Source organism: Drosophila obscura, unplaced genomic scaffold, assembly GCF_018151105.1.
Source record: "Drosophila obscura isolate BZ-5 IFL unplaced genomic scaffold, ASM1815110v1 contig_1, whole genome shotgun sequence".
NCBI lineage: Eukaryota > Metazoa > Arthropoda > Insecta > Diptera > Drosophilidae > Drosophila > Drosophila obscura.
The window spans coordinates 7,275,448-7,298,975 of NW_024542679.1; the positions used below are offsets into that span (position 1 = coordinate 7,275,448).

The 23,528-nt window shown below is 43.1% G+C and overlaps 1 protein-coding gene across 1 annotated transcript in view; it reads right to left on the reverse strand.

Moving 5' to 3' along the window:
- The window catches only part of LOC111072206, a 29,325-nt gene that overhangs the window by 4,086 nt on the left and 1,711 nt on the right, over positions 1-23,528 (reverse strand). Inside the window, exon 2 of the mRNA XM_022363916.2 lies at positions 17,467-19,046. Coding sequence (XP_022219608.2) covers positions 17,467-18,796 — 1,330 coding nt within the window. The 5' untranslated portion in view covers positions 18,797-19,046. The remainder of the gene's footprint in view (positions 1-17,466; positions 19,047-23,528) is intronic.

Genomic DNA, 23,528 nt, shown 5'->3' on the forward strand with positions numbered 1-23,528 from the left:
GACCATCGATGAATGCTATACGAAATGGAAATCAAGAAGGCACACCAACAACAACAACAACAACCAAAACCAAATAACTAAATGGAACGGAAAGTCATTGCTGCTTGTTTAGCTGGAAGGGGAGGAGTGTGGGGGGGGGGCCTATTCCTAGGTCAGCACCTGCCTGCCGCCATGCATTCGCTGTGGGCTCCCCGCTCTGAGGCGGCGTCCCCACTACGTCACGTAGGCCACTTGTGGACAGCGGCGCCATAAAGCTGTAACAGAGGGGCAGCACCGAAGAGCGTTTAAAAGTGAGAGGCGCTCTTAAGGGTATGGCATGTGTACAGTGTGTGCTCTTTCTCTCTGCTAACAGTGGACTCTCTTCGGCGTCGCTCTCTCTCTCTCTCTCTTCGATTTATGCTCTTTAGCTGCTGCTGTGCTCTTCCACTGTTAACCGTTAAGAGATTCTTTGAGCGCGCAGCTGCTGTTAACAAGGCGAGAAAAAACGCGATTATGTAGCCTAACATTACGCAACATAAAAAGGCGCAACCAGCAGCAGGCGGCAGCAGCAGCGGTAGCTGGTGGCGACAGTGACAGCGACGACCCAGGCAGCGCAGTCGTTGTCGATATAATATCGAGGGGGGGGCCCTATAACAGATATCGTGTAATGGCTGTTGCTGCTGTTGTTGTTGTTGGGTGTTGCAATTGTTATACAAATTGTTGCAAAAACGATTACATCGACAAATACTCGACGGCTGCTGACATCCCCCCCGCAGGGAAAATGCTCATCGCAGACAGCCTTCCCTCTCACCTTCCCCCTGTGGAGATGTATAATAATAATTTGCATTTTCCCCCATATTTGTCGCAACATTTGATTACCACCAAAAATCGTGTTGTTGATTATGTAAAATGTCTCTCAAATTATTAGCTTCTTGTGTTTATGTGTTTCAGTTTTGTTTTTTGTTGTTGTTTTTGTTTTGGGTTCCTAAAATATGCCACAGAGATAACGGCTCCATAACCCCATGGGTTTGTTTGAGAGATAAGCCTGCCTGCGGGCCCCCCCCTGCCGCTGCCCTCTGTCCCTCTGCTGGTGGTGGATTTAACAGTTATGTGAATGGGATAAGGTGCCAAACATAGCGGCGAAGATAACCGGATGGATGGGGTGGTAATGTTGTTTTGCCTGGTTTATTCTTTGAAATTGTAAGATAAGATCCATTTTCTTTTAGCATCATTATCTAACTGTTTTCCGAAGACTGTTTTTATTAATGGAAATTAAGTGTAGAAAGGTGGAAAATGCTGAAGTTTTAAGTGTAGAAAATATCTGGGAAATTAGTTCACAACTCAGAGAAATCGGATAATGCTGAATTGTAATTGAACTTCTAGTAATTCCGTTATATTCCCAACATTAGATGTTATTACACAATAATACTGGTAAGTGTTATTGCATTGCAGTCTCAATTCCAATCGAGAGTCGTATCAGTGTATCAGGCTATCTATCCCCTGTAACTACATACATATGTACATATATGCATATGTATATAATATGCATACTAATTATATTTATGTGCTTATTATATCATGGCCGAAGGCGACGAGCCGGCCACGTTCTCCACTTCCCGTTCGATATGCCAGGTGTGTGTGTGTGTGTGTGTTTGTTTGTATGCCTGTGTATCCATCAGATACTTCTACTTGCAGTCGTGTAAAAACAAAAAAAAACAAAAACAAAAAAAAACGTACAAAAATTCAATTAAAATGCAAAGCCGTACGCTGATGGCTGGCTGTCGTTTAGTCGTTGTTTGTGTGTGTGTGTGTGTGTGGTTTTTGTTGTTGCTACCAATTTGCACTTATTAGAGAATTTTACGCTCTACGTAACCCCTGCCACTGCCCACTGTGCCCCCGCATATTGCCCCCCTCCCTTCTCTCCTAATCCGAAAAGGCAGGCATCTTCCACGCGGGGCCCGCAAGTTTCCGTAACGCTGCAGACAATTTAAACCCAACTGTTGATAAATTGCATTTGGCTTCAGATACCGCTATATATGTATCTTTATCTGTATATTTATATGTGTATCTTTGCCACTGGTACTGGCACTGGCACTGGCTCTGGCGTGTGTGCATTCAAAATCAGATTTCGTCACGTACATTAAAAAAAAAAAACCCCAAAGAAATTAATATTAAAGAGAGAGCAAATCTGAATTTTCTTGGCGCGTAATCGCAGCTGGCGACATTGTGGGTTCGTGGGGTGGGGGCAATGAGGAAACGGCAATTGCATAATGAACACAGAAATTAGAAGAAATCTTAGAATTTCATTTTGTAGTTTGATTTCCGCAATGGCAAAGGCAATGGCGAAAGGTATTACAAAAGCATTTCAATCTCAAGGTGTTTTTGATACGTGAATCATTTTCTATTTATTTTCAAATGTGAGCGCAACAATTTAATGAACATAGAATGTGAGTGAGTGGGTTCTTTCAGACTCAATTCAGTTGTGCTTTAAAGTCGTTAAACAATTTGCTAAAAATAGATACATTGCGTATGCGCCGCATGGTCCAGGCTTTGATTGAGAGACACACACACACACACACACGCACACGCACGCAAACACATGCACACAGAATTATGTAAAAGCTAGAAGAAAGAAAGAGAAAGAGAGAACACACAGATAGAAAGGGAGAGGGGCTGCAAAAACTGACCTAAATACCAAATGAATGCCCATAAAACTGCGTCAAGTGAAACGCGAAACGAGCTGCTATAAAACGGAACAGCAAGCAGCACACAAAAAAACATGGCAAAACTTTATGCGACACCCCAACAGAGCAACAGAGCGACCCCCCCACACTGCTGACTGTGCCCCAAACCATTTGGAAAATTTACCATTTTTGATGTCTATCATGTAGAATATCACATCCACACGCCATGGATAAATGAAATGCAAGGGAGAGTCCGCTCTGGGCCTGGGTCCGCTGTCTCATAAAATATGACCATTATGCAGATGAAGCTAATTGTGCAGAGTCATGGCTTTACGACTCTCATTCTCGTAAAGTTCGTTTCTTTCGCACAGTTCTTAATGTCTCAAATAAATGTGGAACATTTAGGGAAATGATTGAATCTACAATAAATGCAAAACTTTTTGTATTTTTTACCGGATATACATATATATTTATTTCTTATGGCAGAAAATTAGTGCCTTAGTTTTCCACTTCAATTAAAATAATTTCAAGAATAATTTCTTTAAATTTAGTCCGACAAACAGATGAATTAATTGCTTTAGAAACAGTCTCTTAATTTCGCCCCTTAATTTCGAATATATTTCAGAGCTTTTATTCGGCCTTAGATTTCCTTGATAGCAAAAGATTTTCATTTGCCAAATTTCTTGCTAAGTGTCTGGCCGCTCTAGCCGCTCAGCCGCTCTGCTGCTCGCCTGGCCATTATGCCTGTCTGAAAAATCTTGTTGACGGAAATGTGAAATGCATGAAAATCATATAAAATTCATTATTTACTTTCAGGAAGTGATGGCGGCACTCCTCCCCCATCCCCATTCCCATCCACATCTCATTTGCAGTCGCTTTGTTTTTACTGCTTTTGCGATTTGACGCTAAATTTCCGCGAGAGAATTTCTCGGGAAAAAAAGAACAGAACAGAATAGAATGCATTTTCATACTTTATGACGAAACTTTATGAGGCCAAATGACAGACAATTGTTCTGTAAATTATTCAAATATTCTTTTTAATGTACAATATTTTTTGTTATAATTCGTTTGCTCGGTTCTTGGAAGCCAAATGCCACAAATTTTAATTTTTGCATCTCAATGAGGGCGTGGCCCACACGACGTATACGTTATCTTTCGTGGATTTCTGATTGTTTTTTTGGTTGTATTTAAATTGGGCGAATTTTTTTGTCGCCAAAAATTTCTTTGGTTTTGCTTTGCCTCAAAAACTTCTGCAAATTGAATCAAATTTGAAAGAATCTTCAGCTCTAATTTTTTTTGTGTGGGGGTTTTGTCTTTCTCCCGTTGCGTCATGTGGGCGTTCTCCACATCCATACCCCCCCCTCCCCGCTTCTATCTGCTAAATGTCAAGCCGCCCATAAAACAGCAGCATACCGACAAAACAACCAAAAAATTGTTCGAATTTTTGTTGGCATCTTGTTTCTGTTGCTGTCTCTTCATCGTGGGTTTTTCCCTTTTTTTTTTTTCTCTTCTAATATTTGGTCAAAGTCAACCGACTGTGAAGATTTTTCTGGCTGCTGCTGCTGCTGCTGTGCCACAGCGCGGGTTACATCTGGGGAAATATCTTTATGCGTTGTCGCATAAATTTTGGCCCCCAAAAAAAACGCACAAACACAAAAAATAATGTCAGAGTTCAGGGCGGCAGCCAAGGTCGCACTGTAGATGCTGACAATTATTTTGGGGGGCAAACATAACGTAACGTAACGTAACCGCAGATACCCACAGATCCGAGATCCCAGATCCCAGTTGATGCGTTGAGTGATGCAAATCTGCTAGATGTATTTCTGGAATAAGCACCACTCGTGTGAGTGTGGAGAGTGGCGGGTGATTGAACCCCAGAAGTAGTCTCTGGTTATCTCTCTCTCTCGCTTGGGGACACAAATTGCGACGCAAATTTGTGTTGAACAACATGACGTATGCGTCATATTCTGCTGGCAATTGCTGGAGTGGAAACACAACAACAGGGGATCGAATGTGCTGGCGTGATAACACAGTGTTGCTATTGCTATTGCTTTTGCTGCTGCTGCTGCCTCCGCTCTGAGGCCGAACTTAAACTTCACTTCAAGGCAAGGCCAACAGCAGCAGCAGCAGCAGCAGTAGAGAGGCATCATTATATAACCGCCAGAGACGCAACCAGGCGCAACCTTCAATCGGAGTCAAAGTAGAGCGCAACCACACAAACCGCTTTTATCCGAAACACGCAAATGAAAACAAATAATCGCACAAATCGCCACCACAATTTGAATATTTCTTCGGTATTTAAACAGTATTTTCTTCCCAAAAAAATATATCGGATTTATACATATAAACTTTATGAAGCACATCAAACTAATTGCATATGGGAAAATATTGTTGTTCGGTTAACAACAAAATCAACAACAATTTCAAGCGCTTCAATGAGCAACAACAACAAAAACAGCAGCAGCAGCAGTCGCAGACGCAGACGCCTCGTTGAATGTTGAACGTTGAATGTGCCCCAAGGTCGACCATCGCCACTGGAATGACCAAGAATGGAAGGAGACACCACACAGACAGACAGACAGACAGAGAGTGGGGGAAAAGTCGACTGAGACTGAGAGCAAGAGCAACAGAGATAGTTGTGGCTACAAGTCCGGAAGTTTTTATCCACATAATGTGTTATGTGTTGTGTGTTATGTGTGCGGCGCGCCTACATAAGACGAAAAGAAGTTTTCCTTTTTTGTAGTCTGCCCCTTTTAATATGGTCCATAATACTTGTTTCTTGCCTCTTTTCCCTTGGTGTACTCCTCGTAGTTGTTGTGTTGATTATATTGGTGTTGTTGGCAGTCGAGAAGCAGCTTATGCAATGAACATGTAAGAAGAGGGGAAATGCCCGAACAACTTCAAAGCATATTTAGCTCATGGCCCACTCTAAAGTGATTGTTCAATGAAAAATGCAACGGAATGGAGTGGGAGAATGTTTGCTTGGGGTGGAAGATCATAGACATTCCTCGACAGACACATTCCAATGTGAAGGGTTGGAGATGCTTTCCTTTTATCTTTGATAAATTTAAAATGGAAACACCAGAACAGAGCTAGAAAATTTTTCAGTGCTCGTTCAGTGTGTAATTCGTCTGCAGTTCGTGGTTTTTTTTTATAAACATAAATAATAAAATAGATAAGATAAAATAGATAAATTGGAATCTTTTGTAGAATAAAATATTTTCTATAGTAAGATAGAGTATCTGACGAAGCTTCCTTTCCCCTCATTTTTCTTCCAGTCGGTAGATGTGTCTTTGATGTGGACACACACACATCCGGAAGGCCCGACTAAGGCCCCCCACCCATGAGATAAGGCACTGCTCACCCCATCCGACCCCCCTTCCTTCTACTTCTACTGCTACTCTTCCCCACTATGCCCCTCCCTTCACGCACCATATGTTGACTCTCTGAAATGTCGCCTGGCCATTGCTTCGGCCACATATGTTGTTCCCAGGTTGACATTTGATAAATGTTCTCTATTTGCCGCACACTTGCTGCCACATCCCACACGCACATCCGCTGCCATTTCCGTTGCTTGGGTGGCAGTGGCACACACTCCACACGCTCCCCCCATATGGCTAACGCGCAGTTAATTGATTTCCCCGGGGAGGGGAAACCACCTGAAAAAGCAAAGCTAAACCAAAACTGAAACCTAACCGAACTGAACTGAAAAACAAAAAAAAGAAAACACCATCGCAAGACATCATCGACATCTGACATCCCATCGACTTCCCATCCACGGCGACATCGAGTGTTGGGTGACACAATGCGCCAATAATCCACTTAAAAATCATTACATGATGGAGGGGACTGTGTGTGGACACATTATGGGGCTGGTTGGGAGGGGGGCGGCCTAGTGGGTGCTGTCTGTTGATCTATTTTTTGATATATTCTCTCCCCCCTCCCTGTAACGGCGATGGGGGGGCATTGCGCTTATGCAATCAGTTGGACGCCAATCAGCCCCTAAATTGACAATCGAAACCGGCTTCTGTTTTTTACATGCAAAGCTGCCAAAACAAAAAAACAAAAATAAAACAAATTATGAGTCCAAGTTATGACTCTACAAGAGTGGTGGGGAGGGAGCTCGGCTCTAAAGGGGTTTAAGCCATTGCATGAGCCGACGACGACACACTCGATGCTTGTGCAATATCCCTCAAAAGAGACAGACACAGAGAGCGAGGAGAGCAAGAGAGTGGTAACAAGCAACAGTGTGGTCTGGCCAAAGAGCATAATCACACACACAAAAGAGAGGATGGTCCAGTGTGTGTGGGAGCGATTGAGCGGCAAAAAGTCAAAGCGCAAGCTTGGCTTCTGTCAAAAAACGTTGACAGCCAGGCCAGGGCTCTCTCTCTCTCTCTCTCGTACTCTCTCTCTTTGTAGGACTCTCTTTTGGCTCTTTTTGCGGGTGTTTTTTTTTTAACCATCTGCGAAGGCGAACCTCGAAGCCAAAGCCGAAGCCGAAGCCGATGCCGAAACCGAAAAGTATGTCAAAGTCAAATCATGCTGCCAGCGTCGCTGCTGCAGCGTTACTAAACATTGTTGTCGTTGTTGTTGTTGTTGTTGTTTTTGTTTCTTTTTTTGGCTGTACTATGTTTGTTTGGTAAGTGGAGTACCTCCCGCTCTACCCCTTCTCGCTAACCACCTCCGTTTTTTTTTTTCGGGTTATGTAAGGCCCCTCCACTGTGCGGCCAACTGTTGTTTCGTTACGTTGTGCCCCAAAGCTGCCGCTACCCGCTTACCGCTCTCCGCTCCCACTCCTTTGGCGGCCCTCTCTTGAGCCGCAGCTTCTGCTGCTGCTGCTGCTGATGTTTGTCGTGGCGGCGTCTTGGTCTTTTGTATTTTTCACGCTTTGGTTGTGGCAGCGGGTACTGCCCCCCTTGATTGCCCCTGCCCTCTGAGCTGCTGCTGCTGCTGCTGCTGCTGCTGCTGCTGCTGCTGTCGCTCCTATTGTTGCTCATTTGTTTGTTGCCAATATCAACGCTTTTCGCGCCGTTTGTGGCTTTTGTTGTGAAAATTAAATCGTGATTTGTAAATGCTCTCAAATTTTCGTCTCGCTTTTAATTTTTTTTCCCCTGTGTTTGTTTTGGGGGATTTAGCAATTTTTTTTTGTTGTTTACTAATTTTTGACTGCTCTCCTACTTTCGGCTATTAAATAATCAACGTTCAACATTGTGTGGCAACACAGCAACATTCAACGACAATCGAAATGGGCAAGGGGAAAACGAATGTTGGAGTTTGAATATCTGAAAGATATTTGCAACTGCAGTTACGTCCACAAAATGCTCGGAATTTCACAGAAATGTCAGAACAAGATTTCTTCAAGGCTTGCCATAGCCTCCACCTCCTCCATATCTTGCAGGCAATTTGTCAAGTTACGAGCACACAAGTATCGTTTCAATGTCAGCTGCCGGTGGAAAAATATATTTATGTGTTGTGCAATTCCAAGAAATTCTCTCTGCCTGCTGCAGCAGTTAATTAGCCGTTAAACAGATTCGATCTGCGATTGCATAACAACACAACACAAAACACTTCATTTTGAGTTTCCTCCGTTTTGTTGTTAACAGAACCAACCACACACCTCCGCCCACCTGGCCAGAACGAATTCAAAGCACACGGCACAAGGCACACGGCACAAGGCACAAGGCACAAAGCACATGATAATGTCACAAGTTTTGCCGCATTTTCATGTTGGGGAAACTTTTTGCTTGAGCACCAAACTTTTTCCCTATTTTATCATTTAGTGCTCTTGCTGCTTTTGTCTGTTAATGAAAATCCCTTCTTGCGGCAAACACCCAGCAATTATGTCACCCTGCTCTGCTGCTGCCATCATGGCTGTTGATGGCTGAACTTTTACTCGTTTGAACTTTAGTTTTACTCGTAATTCAATTGTATTTCCATCGCAATATTCCAAACCATTCCATCAATTAGCCACACGACAGACACTCCCCCGCAAGTAAAATGATGTTGTCGATTGGGTTTGTGGTTGGAGGGTAATTGTTGCATAAGTTTTATGGCTCTTGAAGAGATCTTAACTCGTTTGATAGGGACTCTATTGCTGTAGCTGTGGCTGAGTCTCTGTGGCTGTGTACTTTGTGCTTGAGGCACGCCCATTGAAAGGTTTACCCATTTTGAGAGAGCTTTAATTTTCGATCTTTGGGTCTGGAGTTCGGAAAATGTCAGCTGATGTAAGTATGCCTCCCCCCTCGATAGCTTGATGAGCCAAAAGTGCACTGAGAGAAATCGAGTATTCTATTGGGCGACGATTAAGTAAGAATCGCAGAGACACAAGCTCAGGGCAGGGGGCACAGACATCTCATTACTCTGTGATGGCGAAGGGCTTTTGTGGCCAGTGTTTGGCAATCGATGAATGGAATAGAATAAAATAGAATGCCTGAATGGATGATATTTAGTGTGAACACTTCTTTTGAGAGGGAATGAGATCTTCAAATAAATAATGATATTTAGAGTTTTAATTTTTTTTTTTCTATGTGCTTGAAGATTTCGTGATTGTGGGAAGTGATTGAGTAAGGGCTGGTGATTGATCTTTTGGTGGTTTTCCTGTAACTGAAATTATTGCAAATCGGCTGGGGGGGAGGGGTGCAGCGATAGATGGGGGTCTGTGTGCTGGGCCCTGACTCGCGTCTCTATTACTCAATCGTCTAACAAATGATTGTTGTTATTGTTGTTGTTGTAGCCGTTTTGCAGTTTTACTGATTTCTGATTGTTGTAGTTGCATTAGGAGTGGTGGGGAGAGGAGAGGAGAACCGCTCTCTGTAGCTGGCGATAAAGCGAAACACGAGCGACAACAGCAGCAGCAACAACAGCAGCAGCAGGCAGGCGGCAGAAACAGCAAAAGCAACAGCAACAGCAACAATTTTGCCTACGTTCTATGACATAACTGTAATTCAAACGAGTCAGAGAGCAATAGCCAGAGAGCAATAGAAAGAGATGGAGAGAGAGAGAGAGAGAGACAGAGTGAGTGAGTGAGTGAGAGATTGTATAAGTGAGCGGGCGACTTAGTTTTTTTGAGATTGTTGCCCGTCTCGTGTTTTTGCTGCTGTTGCTGCTGCTGCTGCTTGGCTGTTGCATTCAATTGAGTAATCTCCGCGATTTATTGTTGTTGTTGTTGTTCCACAAAATGTTGCTGTTGAAAGTGAATTTTTGTGTGAAACGTAATTCACAGTTTTACAATAGAATATTACTTAATAGACAATCGGACAGGCAAACAAACTTACAGACAGACAGACAGACACACGGACAGACAGACAGACCAGACATACGAATGGAGCAACAGAATGGAGCGGCGTTTGCTGTCGACTCTTTTTTCGGTCTCTTTTTTTATGACTCACGATTGCAAATGTTTGCTGCTGCTTGACGCTGCTGCTTGCTGCTGCATGTTGCAACTGCCGTTTTGGCCTCATTATGCAATTACAACAACAACATCCAACAAATGGCGCGCAAAAATAACGAACTTTTCGCCAAAAGATGGATATTGTATAAATTTTGTATAAACTTTTGCATATGGCGAGGGCTTTTGGCGGCTGATGGCAGGGTGGGAGGAGGGGGCGCACAATATCTCAATTAGGAAAAATATCAATGTTTGCTTTTCTTGGCAATTCCAGCTTCCATGAGTGTGTGTGTGTGTGTGTGTGCTGCATATATAAGTATAAGTATGTATAAGTGAGCTGATTATTACATCATTTCGTGCTTGCGGCTTGACAGAATTTCATGGGTGCAAAATGAAGGGGCAGATACAACCAGAGAGATAGAGAGAGGGAGAGAGAGAGAGAGGCAGATTCATGGAAAGAGATAGATTTTCGCCTTGTTTAACTTTTATGTGGAATGTTTATGAAATATAATTAATAGTTCCAGGAATATTCGAAGGATTTATTCCATTTAAGCAAAAAATGCGGGAAAAACATAAACAGTGCGATACAGCAGCATAATTTAGTTAAAAGTGCAAATATGTATCAGCCTGTCAAATAGATGGACTTTATTTTAATTTAATTAATTTTATTAATTTTTAATTTTTTTATTAATTTTTAATTTGTTTTCTAATTAAAATTAGTGGATTATAGCGGAATAATAGTTACTATTGATATTTTTAGTTGGATGGTGCAATAGTTAAGGCACAAAGATATTCATCGAGTGGAAATCTAAAGGGCCTGCCCTTGAATTGAAGATTCGTTCAAGTATACAACTTGGAAGCAATTGAATCTACTTGCTAATGATTCCTACAAGTATTTGCCATGTGTTTCCCAATTACCGAATACAAATAGAGACGATTTCCTGTGGAATCTAAAGAGTTAACTTACATCCCCTGCTGTAGTACTCCAATAGATAAAGCTATTGGGTAAGAGTTACGAGAGAGTTATAAGTCTTGTAAGTCTTGCGTAGAACGAAAAACCATTATCGGAAAAGGCTGGAGCGGAAGAGTAATTTCAGAATAAATAATAATAAATTCCATCGGAAATAGGTTTAAATTTCGATGAGAGTCATGGGCAATTAAGGAAGCTTTGGGATAGCATAAGCTAGCAATCAAACAGGAATATATTTCTTAATTATCAGGTAAAAAGATAGTTCAAGAGGAGAACCGCTAAATGCCTTCCAAACACACACACACACACACACATCCTCTGGCCAGAGCAGAGGGCAGACTTGTACTTGCACTTCTTTAGATCAGACCGCCGCCCACGCATATAGACAAATACCGCAGAGCTGTATCGCAACTTCAAAGACGCCACTGCCACCATTTAACCAGCAGGACAAACCAAAACCCCTAATAGTTCTGGCAGCACTACTGCTCCTGCCCAACCCAAAATTCCGGCAGCAAATACCCGAAAACCGACAACTCCCTTGGGGCAAAATGGGAAAAGTTTGCATTTACTTTACTTTATTTTCCAAAGGGGAAAGGAATGTTCGAAGAAAATGAAAACGCCCCCGAAGCAAGTGAATATTTGGGGCCGACAGAAGACAGAAAACAGCAGAAAAGAAACACGAAAGAACTCAAACAATTCCTTTCGGGTTAGAATTTTTCCCATTTGAAAGTCTTGTAAAATGTTTCAACTTTTCTTTTATTTGATTTGATTTCATTTTCATTTCATTTATTTAAATTTGTTGCTGTTTTTGTTCGTTTACCAAGGGAAAGAAATGTGCGATGGCATTCTAGAAATGTGCGCCAGACGCGGGCTATTTCATCGGTAGCCCCGCACGGTCGGGAGGGGGCGTCGGGGGTACATAGCGGAGAGCATGCCAAAAAGTATCTAACAGATACCCGCGAACACGGGGAATGCCAGCAATGCAACGCATGGCGTCTAACCCACAAAGGAAGTGGCGTGCAGAAGGGTGGCAGGGAGGGAGCAATGGCATCTCAGGAGAAAGCACAATAAATCAAACAACAAATCAAAAATCAAAAATAAATTGTAAAAAAAAAAGAAAGCCAACGAAGCGGTCAAAAAATTAACACAAAATATTTCTATAATCTACGTTCAATTCTATGACACAGAAATGTATCTGTATCTGTGGGCTTGACGCTTCTCGGTGTATCTGTATCGGTGTGCACATTGACAGACATTGCCAACTGACTTTTTGAAGGCCAAACGGAATTTGTGGTCGTTAAACTCTCCACCCAAGCACCACCCAAGCACCACCCTCTGCACCCACCACCCTCTCACTACTTTTAGGATTTCTTTGTTCACTTTCACGGAACGGAACGGAAAGAGCAGAACAACGACCTCAAAATGCGCAATAAATTTGTGCTTTTTGTCTGCACTTTGGCTAAAAAAAAACAAGACTAAAAGCCAACAAAAAGAGCTTAAATGAAATGTTAAATGAGTGTGCAGGCTGCAGGGAGGGTAGGGTGAGGGTTCTGGTTTTGGTTTTGGCTAATTAAAAAATGTTAGCAGCAACAAAAAGAGAGCAGCAAAATGACTGGAAGCAAATGTTAATGAGTGCACTCACTCTGAATGATTGCTGCAAAAAACACAAAAAGCGAGAGAGAGAGAGAGAACAAGGATTCGATACCCATTATACCCATGGTAGCTTTAAGATAAAGTGATCTGCATTTAAAACTAATGCACTCAAAGGTAATAGTTAAGGGAATAAATAAATCCTGAATGAATGGGCATCAGAAGTGTGTAAGAAACTGGTCTCAACGGAGCGAGAATATAGGTGGCAGAAAGCGGCGGATTAAAGGGCGTGTGAGGAACAGCTAGAGCGGGGTGAACTGAGGTAGACCTGAGGTAGGTTGAGCTTTCATTTGAAAATAAGTCTAGTGACGACAATGGAAAGCAAGCAAATGTTTAAAGATACTCAAGACAAAGGAAACGCAGCGAAAGCAAATAAGATCAAGGCGATCTTCCCCATATGGAACCTATACTATATATAACCCCTATATATATTTAGACCTACATATGTATATATGTGGGTGCATACCCATATATAGAAGAACGTTTATCAGGTGGTATTGACTGTGCCCGCGATGCGATAAGCGCGTCACGTCTTAATCACATGAATGGATATTATTGCACGTCAGGGACTTGACTCAACCCCCCTCTCACTTGAGCACTCGAACACTCTCTCGTCCCCACATATCATATCGGCTGTGTATGTGGGTTACGGGTTACTGATGTACTCAAGTCTCTTCCAAAACAAAGAAAGCAAACAACAACAAAGTCTGTCTGGGAGTTCTCGGGGTACGCCCTTGACTACTGGAATTGTTGATTCAGCGATTCCCACTGCCCCAAGGAAAGTGCAATTAATTTTAATACGCAGGAGCAACAATAGATAGCAGAGCAGGCAAATAATCCTATAAGTAAATTCCCAAGTAAATTCCCAGAAAAGAAAGGTAGGCACCCCACCTTGAATGACACCTTTTGAGGCATGATAATTACCAAAAAAAAAAAAATAACAATTTGGATAGGCGCATAAATTGAAATGGATTTCCCCCCCACAATCGAGAGCTGCCGCTCATTAGCCTGGACATAAAAAATCTAGTTCCACGAAAATGCTCGTGTGGTAAAAAGAGATTTCCAGAGAAAAGAAAAACCAATAGGGGTGGGTTGCGGGTGCTGGTGCGGATAATGCCACGTGCCTGGTGGCAGCAATGGAGGCATAAATAGAGCCAAATTAATTGCATGCCGCGTGCTAAATTCTTTCATTCTTTCCATTTCCAAGCAACGCGAGAGGGAGAGAATTTCAAGCCAAAAAAAAAAGAAAAACGCAAAAATGTGGAACATTAAATGCAGTCAACTGGTCAGCCGAAACAGCACACGAAACACACGCTATATAATTATACGATCGGACATATAATATATACCTACATACATACATACATAGCTATATATTTTATGTGTGTGGATATTATCGTATAAATTAGGGAGCCATCAAAGGAGCCCAGTGGAGCCAGCCACACAGCACTGAAAAAAAAAACTGGCATTGCATGACATGCGGGCATTTCCAATGCAATATTCCTAATGAAAATTGTTGCTGCCACCAGAAAAACCCCATACACCCAGCACTGCCTCCTCCGCCTCTCTGTCTGCCTCACTGCTAACCAAATATGTATTCAGGCCAAGTCCTTGTTGTGGGCTCATTTAACAGCCTTTTCCACTTATTACAGGGAGAGCATTCGCGTTCTCTTTGCTTTGTCCCACCTTCCCTGCGCTTCTTTTTTTATTTATTTTTGTTGGTTAATTATGTTTTTTTTTTCTCGTGCCTCACGAGGTCAACGACTACATTCAGAGGTTTAAGCCATTAAAAAAGGAACATGTGCATGTTAATAATTAAACAAGTAACAAGGGCGACGGGGGTATTCGCGTACTTGTGGAAGCCAAGCATGGAGATACTCTGAACGCTATGGGGTACAATCTGTGCAAAAATGAAAAGGATTCCAGCAGATTTCTTCAATGATGTAGCTCAGGATCAGTGTGTATACACTGCATAAATCTGCTCAGAACCATAACACCCCGCTGCAAAGGTAGAGTATAAATACGCGCTGCTGTCTAGACGCTACACCATGACTTCAGTGTCATTTTTGGAGCTCTTATTGCCTGAAAAACCTTGGCGGAAAATCTGCTAAAAACATGCATGGGTGGATATGACTGTTGTCAGAAGTCATCGCTCATCTCATCTGCTCTCGTACCTCGTCCTGTGCTCTGCCCTGCCCTGCGCTGTGCCCTTTGCTGACAGCTCCGTTGTCAAGTGGCCACTTGGCTCCGGCTGCCACACTCTGAGTGTGTGTCTGTGATGTGCTAAACTGCGGTGGGTGTTGCCTAAGCAAAAACACTGCTAAAATGTTTTAATTGCCTGAGATTCTCTCTCTCTCTCTCTCTCTCCCTGTCTCTTGATTCTCTGCATCACAATATTTGAATTTATTATGTGGGTTGTTGTTTGTTGTTGTTCAATAATTTGTATGGCCATGACTTTGCAATACGTTTATCAATAATGTTAGCTATGAGTATTTTTTATTTTTTCTTCTTTTTTGTGCTCTTTTTTTTTTTGTATTGGCCAAAGTCAAAGCCAAAAGCCAAAAGAGTCAATACCTGATTGTGGCACTGAGAAAAAAAGAGAGAGAGAAATGGAAATTCTTATAAATAGAACGCAATCTCTGGAGCGTTTGGAGCATTCGTTTCGTTCTATTTCCATCACCGAAATATATTTACATACATATAATCCCCATTTAAGCGCTCGGCTCTCACAGTAATTATAATGTTTAAGGTAAACAAAGTCGTACGATAGATAGATGGATGGATGGATGTGTGCGATGATGCGTCAGCCCCCCACCGAAAAGCTGGACTAATCACACACAGACACGGATACAGAGGCACCCAGGCGCACTCGCGAGCGAGCCATGTGGCAAAGTACACCTTGATAATGATAATTATGAAAGTAACACCGCAGCGCCCTGCCCTGCCCTGCCCAGTGTGTGTGTGTGTGTGGAGTGTGTCACGCAACAGAGGTGAAAAATTTCATACCACCGACGCCCCCACACACGCCACGCCACGCCACACACTTGCTCAGACGACGAGCGACAATCGAGAAATGTTGTCACTTTTGATGCATTAGGTGCCCCGGCGAGGTGAAAGTGACTCTCTGTGATTCACAAGAGAATGAGAGAGAGAGAGCGATATGTTCTGCACAGAAATATAGAGAATAAATTGAATGGAACTTCCCCATCTAACTGCCATCTAATTGTGTGTGCTGTGGGCAAACACGGAAAACCAATCGTGGAAAAATCATCAGAAAGAAACAAATATTGATTGGCAAACAGCAAATAAAACGCGTATTGGGGATTAAGACCAGACTCAAAACTGCCAACAGAATTGTGGTGGGGAGGGGGGGGGAAATATTTATAGAGTTGAGCAAACAAAATGAGTCACCGGGTAATCAGAAGCAGAATCTGAATCAGAATCAGAAGCACATTGATTTCATCAGAAATTTGAAATATTTCTTAATATAGAATTCATTTGAGGCATACGAATTTCATGAATATTTATGCATCTTTCATTTAAGGAGCCAACGCAACGCAACGCATTCCAATGAAGAGTTTCTCCCTCACAAAGAAGTAAAATAATAAAAGATTTCTGCAGTAAGTAAATGTAAGTAGAAACCTAGCTATAATTAAGATTAATGCCATTCATTTCCCACAAACATTATTCGTAATTTAAACATTCGCTAAATATTCTTCATTGGTTCTATATTTTGTTCGTGATCTTTGATCTGGTTAATTTTAGCTTTTCTCTGACACTCTTTCCACTCCACTCCACCTAATTCTGTCCGTCATTTCCATTGTGTGTGTTTCCACGCCTCCCTCCTCCACCCTCCTCCTCCAGCGTGTCACGTCAAGTGTTTTGCTTTCCGTCTTGCGTTCGGCGTTTGGCGTCTTGTGCCTTCTGTCTTTTGTTGGATTGTTTTTCCTTATGGCAGCAGCAGTACTTCAAGCAGTTTGTTTGATGGATTTCTAAGTGCGTAAATCGTTTGTGATTTCGTTTCTTAAAAAAGCGAAACAGAAACAGCAAAAGCAAAAAGCAAAACTATTTTCGTTCTCTGTGGCAAAATGATTAATTAGCTGTGTTTTTTTTGTTTTTGTTTGGTTTTTTTTGTTTAATTTTCTTGAAGGGGGAAAATCCCCTTGAGCTGAAAAGTCTCTCTGACTCAGCGCTTCAATAATTCATTGAAGATGAGAGACACTCTCAGAATAGCAGATGGTCGGTCATTCGGTTGCGCGTGCCACATTTCACGTAGCCATCAGATGAAATTTAACGCTCTCTTGCGGCTCGCTGTGGGTCAAGGGCTGTGTTGTTTGCTCTTGCATTTGGCTTCATAAATATTTGATTGGGTTCTTGCAACAACACAACAATTAGTGGAACAACAAGTTGACATCGAGGCTCAAAGGGAAATTATTGCAGAAATTACGCATACGCCCCATACGCCAATGACGCCTACGCCGCAACAGGAGCCAGGTTACGAAGGATACAACGCGTGGGCGGAATGAACATATGATGTGGTTGGATGGATGCGAGAACTTGTTGCTCTTCTGCTTGTGGCATCGAACCCCCCCCCCTCCTTGCCCGCATTCGTACGTCAATCGAACTGCTCTGCCATTTGGCCCTGCCCTTTATTGATTTTGCACACACAGGCACTGAAGGTTAAAGGATTGCTGCACCGGGAGAAAAGCTAATGACAGCTCTAGGAAAAATCTAGAGGAAAGTGCCCCTAATCGAACACTGTGGAAAGCGGGGGAAATTAAGTTATAGGCACTCACCTTTATCGAGACTTGCATTGCAGAACTTGAGCGCTTCGTCCAGCAGGTTGAGGTGCATGCAACTGCTGGCCTTCTCGCTGATCTCCTTGGCCTGCAGATCGGGACCCCACCACTTCTCCACCAGGCGGCGCACCAGGACATCCGGCATGAATTTCATCGCGGCGGAGCTACCGCCGCCCAACGCATAGCCACTGATGATGCCTGCGCCGGACGCCGCCGCCGATGTGGAGGCCATGGTGGTCGTGGCCGTCGCTGTCGTGGAGGCCACTGTGGTGGTGGTCACTGTCATGGGAGCGGCGGCCATCTGGCTGGCCATCCGCAGGCCATAGCCCATGGGAACGCTGACGAGGCTGAGGCTCTGACTCTGGTTCGTGGACGCGGCACCGAATCCCGCGTAGAAGCTGGAGCCGGCGCTGCTCGACGTTGTGGTGGTCAGGGCGCAGGCGGTTGGCATGCCTCCGCCGCGCGTTGAGGCGTCCTGTACGCGGGGGAACTTCACCTGGCAGATGTTGCACTGGGTGATGGTCTCGCAGCACTGCCGGCAGAAGGTGTGCCCGCAGTTGGTGGTCACCGGACAGCGCAGGATGTCGCCGCACAGCGGACAGAGCAGCGGATCAAAGTCCGCGGACAGCGCTGGGCTGGGCACCATGGCGCATGCCAGTCCCTCAGCTGCTGCTCCTCCTGCTGGCGTTCCAGCGCTGGTGCTCTGCTGGTAGTGCAGCCAGGGGGGCATCATATCCTGTGTCCTGGCGCTGGGGCTGCTCGGCGGCGAGGCTATGCCCCCCATCTGGCGGATGTGGTTGGTCAGGGCGCTGGCCAGGATGCCCAGTTTGTCGAGCGGCACGTGGCCGTCGAGCTGCCGGCTGGCAATCAGCTCGTACACATCGAAGGCCTTGGCCAGGCTGCCCACCTTGGCGAAGGACTCGCCCAGCAGATACGACAGATTGAGGGAGTTCTTGCTGTCGCCGTGCGGTAGGTAGCACTGTAGATGGCTGTCGCCGTGGCACGGGAGGGTGTCCTGCTGCTGCTGCTGCTGCTGCATATGCTGTTGGTTCTCCTTCCGCAGGACCTTGAGCACCCGCTTCTTGGATGCCAGCGAGGGCTTCAGGCAGTAGCCCTGCGACAGAGGCATCTTTCCCGTAAAGTTTGCTGCTGCTACAAAAGCCGCTGCGGCTCTTTGCTGTTGCACCTGCCTGCAGTCACGTATGCCCAACGGCCCCGCCGGATGGCCGGTTGGGGGGGTATTGCTGCAACAGTAGTTCTCGTTGCTCACGAAATTCCTGCTCACTTTTCGCGTTTTCTTGCCTTTGTACGGAAAAACAGTGGACATAATCTCTATATCCTACTATCTCTAGCTATCTTTCCGATATCTCTCACTTCACATCACTCCACTTTGATTACGTTATGTATCAGATATATTTTAATTTAATTTAATTTAATTTATTTCATATATTTTATTATTATTCGATTATTTCGTTGGAATAATAATTCTGATGCGCGTGCGGTGCTCTGGGCTGTTTTTGTGGAACTGAAACACGAAACACGAACTGAAGAAGAAGTTTTGACAGCGACGGCAACATCTGAAAACAAAAAAAAAAAACACATTCAGTGAGAGAGAGTGTGAGAAGAAGAGCGGCATTGAGTGTGAGAACAAAGAGAGCACAGGAGAAAGAGAGTCACTCAAAGAGAGAAGAACAAGAAGCAGATAGAATAGGCAACGGCGGCGGATTTACGTAACGCTCGAAACAACAACAACAACAACAAAAACAGAAACTAAAAATGAAATGAAATAAAATGCCTGATTCTCGGAGGCAGCTTTTGATTCTGTTTTATAATTCACACAAATACAGGCACACGCACACACACACACAACAAAGAGAGACATTCTCTTGGATCCTCTCTGTGTCTGTCTCTCTTTTTTTTTATTCCCCATTACTGTCGATGAAGAAGAAGCTTTGTATCCATTACTTAATCAACACCCGGACAAGCGATGACTGGAGACTGGAGAATGTACCCCGTACCCCACACCCCTCTCTGGTATGCAGCGTCTTAAATGTTGATTATTTGCAAACCCCCCTGAAACCCACGAAATTATATAAATTCTTGTGGGAAAATACTCGAAGTCAGAGTCTAGAGTTCATTGAACTTTGATTTCGAGTCTAAGACCGCAAGCTGGAGGGAGGGAGGGACCCCTGTCCCTGTTCAATTAAAATTAATTACTAGCCGCTGCCCAGAGACACTCGTAGAACTCCGACAGTTGTCGCACATGCTATTACATAATATTATGAAAATTAACACTGAATCCACACACTCATTCCCATGCTATGGCTGGCTACTCACATATGGCAAGAGCGGCTAGTGCGGTTGGCAGACTGACGCGGACGCTGCTCCAAGTAACGAAATCAAAATCATCGACACACACACACACACACACACACGCACACAGCTGCAGATGCAAATACAATCACCTAAATCACCGTTTTAGGTTCTCTCGCGCTCGTTCTCTTTTGCCTCGCTCTCTTTAACGATTAACTCTCGCTCTCTCTCTCTTTCTCTTTGAGAACACATTCTCGTTCTTCCGTTCATTCCGTTATGTCTATGTGTGTGTGAGTGTGTGTGTTTTACGCTCTCTTCTTTTATTTTCTTTTGCTTTGCTTTGCTTTGCTTTGTTGTTTGGCTTGTGTTTCGCTTTGATGATTGTGCGCACGTTTTGCTTTTGACGTCGTTCGTTCGTTCGTTCATTCGTTTGCAGTGTTCTCACTCTTGATGTTGTTATTGTTGTTGCTGTATCTTGAAGATAAACAATGCCGGCATAACACGAACACAGATACACACACACACACATGTGTACTGTACTGCCATGCGAAGAGCATTTTTATGTCTGTCTCTTCCTTTTTTTTTTTGTTTCCTTCACATTCATTCTGGTTTTGTTATGTAAACAATTTTTTCGTTCTCGTTTTTGTCTTTGTCGCTTGCTTGCCCCGCCAACGAAATCTTTATAGTTATTTTTCGCTTTTTTTTTTATAATTTGTTTACATTTTCTTGAGCGCAAAAGCAAACGAAAAAAAAAACTATGCAAACGACAATCAAAGTGTGCCAAAAAAAAAAAAAACACAGACCCAATAAAAAAAAGCAGAAACAAAATTGCGTGCAGAAAAAATAAAAATTTGCTCCTTCTTTCTTGCCGTCTAGATCCGTAGAGCAAGAATTGTATTGAGAGAGAGAGAGAGAGAGAGAGAGAGAGAGATATGTATGATAAATTCGTATCAGACTTTTGCATAAATCTCGTTGTTAAGTAATGCTGAAATATCTGAATAAGTTGGTAGTAAGCCAAGAAAATGAATTTATCAAGGGTGTTTTTGCCTAGTTCTGAAGGCAGACGCGGCGACATACAATACGATCTATTTGAGATCGAGACACGACACTGGGCATGACATGAAGAAGCAGCTTTTTATATCAAATTTATAATAGGAATACATGTGTGACATGTGCCATGTGTCTGTCATTCCGCCATGCCGACATTCGGCTGTTACATAAATCCCTGGGAAACAGTGAAACTCACGCTAGTCTCTTAGCTCTCTCTCTATATGTATCTTTGAAGGAGAAAAGGCGCCTGAATATGTAGAAGGCTATGTAGGCTAAAATTTCACAGATTAAACCTCAATTGTCCACTAGATTTAAATCTTTTATTAGTCAAAAGCAAGCATTTATAATCCATTACATCCCAATTTATATTTTTAGCCATTGCGGGTGTTTCCAGGAATTTTATTTGATGAATGCATAGTTTTCCCCTGATTCCCTTATTCGTTTCATTGCCAATTTCACTTCATATAACATTCCCTTGCATTGTTGAGTCTTTTCACTAGAAATTTCCCTTTCAGCTTTCACAAGAATCGACCTTTAAATACTTGAGAAATCCCTCACCCACTTGTAGATTATTTGGGAATAAAACTGTGCTGTGGCACAAACTACGAACCATTTGAAGTACAATATTGTCCAACGATATATATATGTATATATGTATATAGAATAGAGTGAGAGAAGTAGAAGTAGAAGGCGGCAAGCAGGCAATATCAGTTGGCATTGTGACGCACTAGCAATGTGTTGTTTGGGTTCTGTGAGGGGGGAAAATGTTGGTAAACAACTTGGCTTTCAGGCACTGGGGCTGGCACTCGATTTTAATTGTTTCGGCTCAGGCTGTCCCCTTGCTGTGTTGCTTGTTGTGGTTGTTGTTGGTTTTTGCTTTGCGTAAGTTAAAATTATGTATACGCCCCATATAACAACAACCAAAGAGCATGTGTCTCTGTGTCTGTGCATCTAACTGCCCATCGTAAAATGCCGCCTTGTGTAGTGTAAATGTAAATGTCTGTGTAGCTTGCGTAATTCCACGCTGATAAACGTTCCTAAATGAACAGCAAATACGACCTGCGAGTGCTACTGTTCTCCCGCCGAGGGATCTACATCTGGCTACCCCTGCTATATTGCTTTACGAGTATTTTTTTTCAACCGCATTCGCCGTCGTCTGCCCCATTATGCAACGCCTGCCCGCCAATCATATTTGATGACTGCTTTCGCTATCGCACACAGACAATATGGCATGGGGCAGCCACGACACAACGAACACTTTTTTTCGATGGCATTCTAGTGCAGGGGCTGGCTGCCTGCACTGCCAGCAGTTGTTGATCTGTCGCTCCATTCGATAGGTGATTGCATTCGATAACACTGGGAATCAATTACATTGCATAATCATTACGATTATTATGCCAATAATAATTTCTATGTGCTGAAACAATAGAATTAGCACCAGAACCGTACCTGAATCGATAAGTGACGGCCCGCATCCTCACACCATCAACTATCTACCACTACATATATACTTTTACACATTTAAATTCTTTTCGAGTTGCATTATATCTTGGTCTGTGAAGTTCTTTCGCTCGTTAGGTTTTATAACAATTAAACGAATCAAATTGATTGTGCTTCGATGCCATAATTTCCACTTAATTACGAAATCAATGTTACGAAATCAACAAAAATTTTCATTGCCTTGGCTGGCGGTTTTTTTTGTTGTTATTGTTTTTCTTTTCCTCCGATTTCCTCCCCTTTGATATGTGTTTTATTGGTTTCTCATTTGCTTGCAGGCGTTTTTTTTTGTTGTTTGTGTTTGTGTTTTGTGCCCGGTTTTCATGCCTCTCGCACACACATATTTTATGACATTGTATTTATAACGATAAATGCTCATAAAAATAGCCTCGGGGCAAAAGAACAACAGCGCACAGAAAACACAACAAACACCAACCGAATGGAATGGCGTTTTATTGAGTCAAAAGCCAATTAGCAACAGAAATTCTAGTTTTGTGATTTCTTTCAATTTTGATTTAGCTTTGATTATACAAGAACCCTCGTCATGCTAAGCTATATGGTGACTAATTGGTTATTGTTGTTATTGTTGTTAGCTTCCTCTTACATAATGTTATAATTGTTGTATCTTTTGTTTGTTTATATAATTGAAAAGCAAAGGGGTCGTACACCCTCTCTTCTTCTCCTCTTTACATGCATGGTATGCATGCTTGGCTCATTGGTTTTCTCGATAATCGAGTCTGACTCATGACAAACCTTTTTTACCCAACGGGTAACGGTGTGACGATGACGTATGCAAATAGGTTTTTCCTCGTTGTTATTTTTGTTAACAGTTTTTTCATTTCATTTGAGGCCAAGTGGGCGACCTGAGCAGAGGCAGCGGCAGAGGCGAATGAATGAGTGCGGTTGTCAGTTCGTCATTGGCAGCAGCCACGTCGCATAATGCGTGCAACGTAGTGTCGTAACGAGAAATAGAGACAGAGAGAGACAGAGACAGAGACTGGGATTGGAGGCAGCAGTAAACTGCAGCGTGGGCTTTTGCTGCAGGCAGGGCAAGAGGGTGATTGCCATTTTGATGGTGAGTGGAGATATGGTGCGATTGGTGACCCCGAAAAAAGCTACGGCTTACGTATTGAGTAATTGTTTGAACCACAATGTCTTGAATTGTCTGATAAAATAAATAATAATAATAATTACTTTTT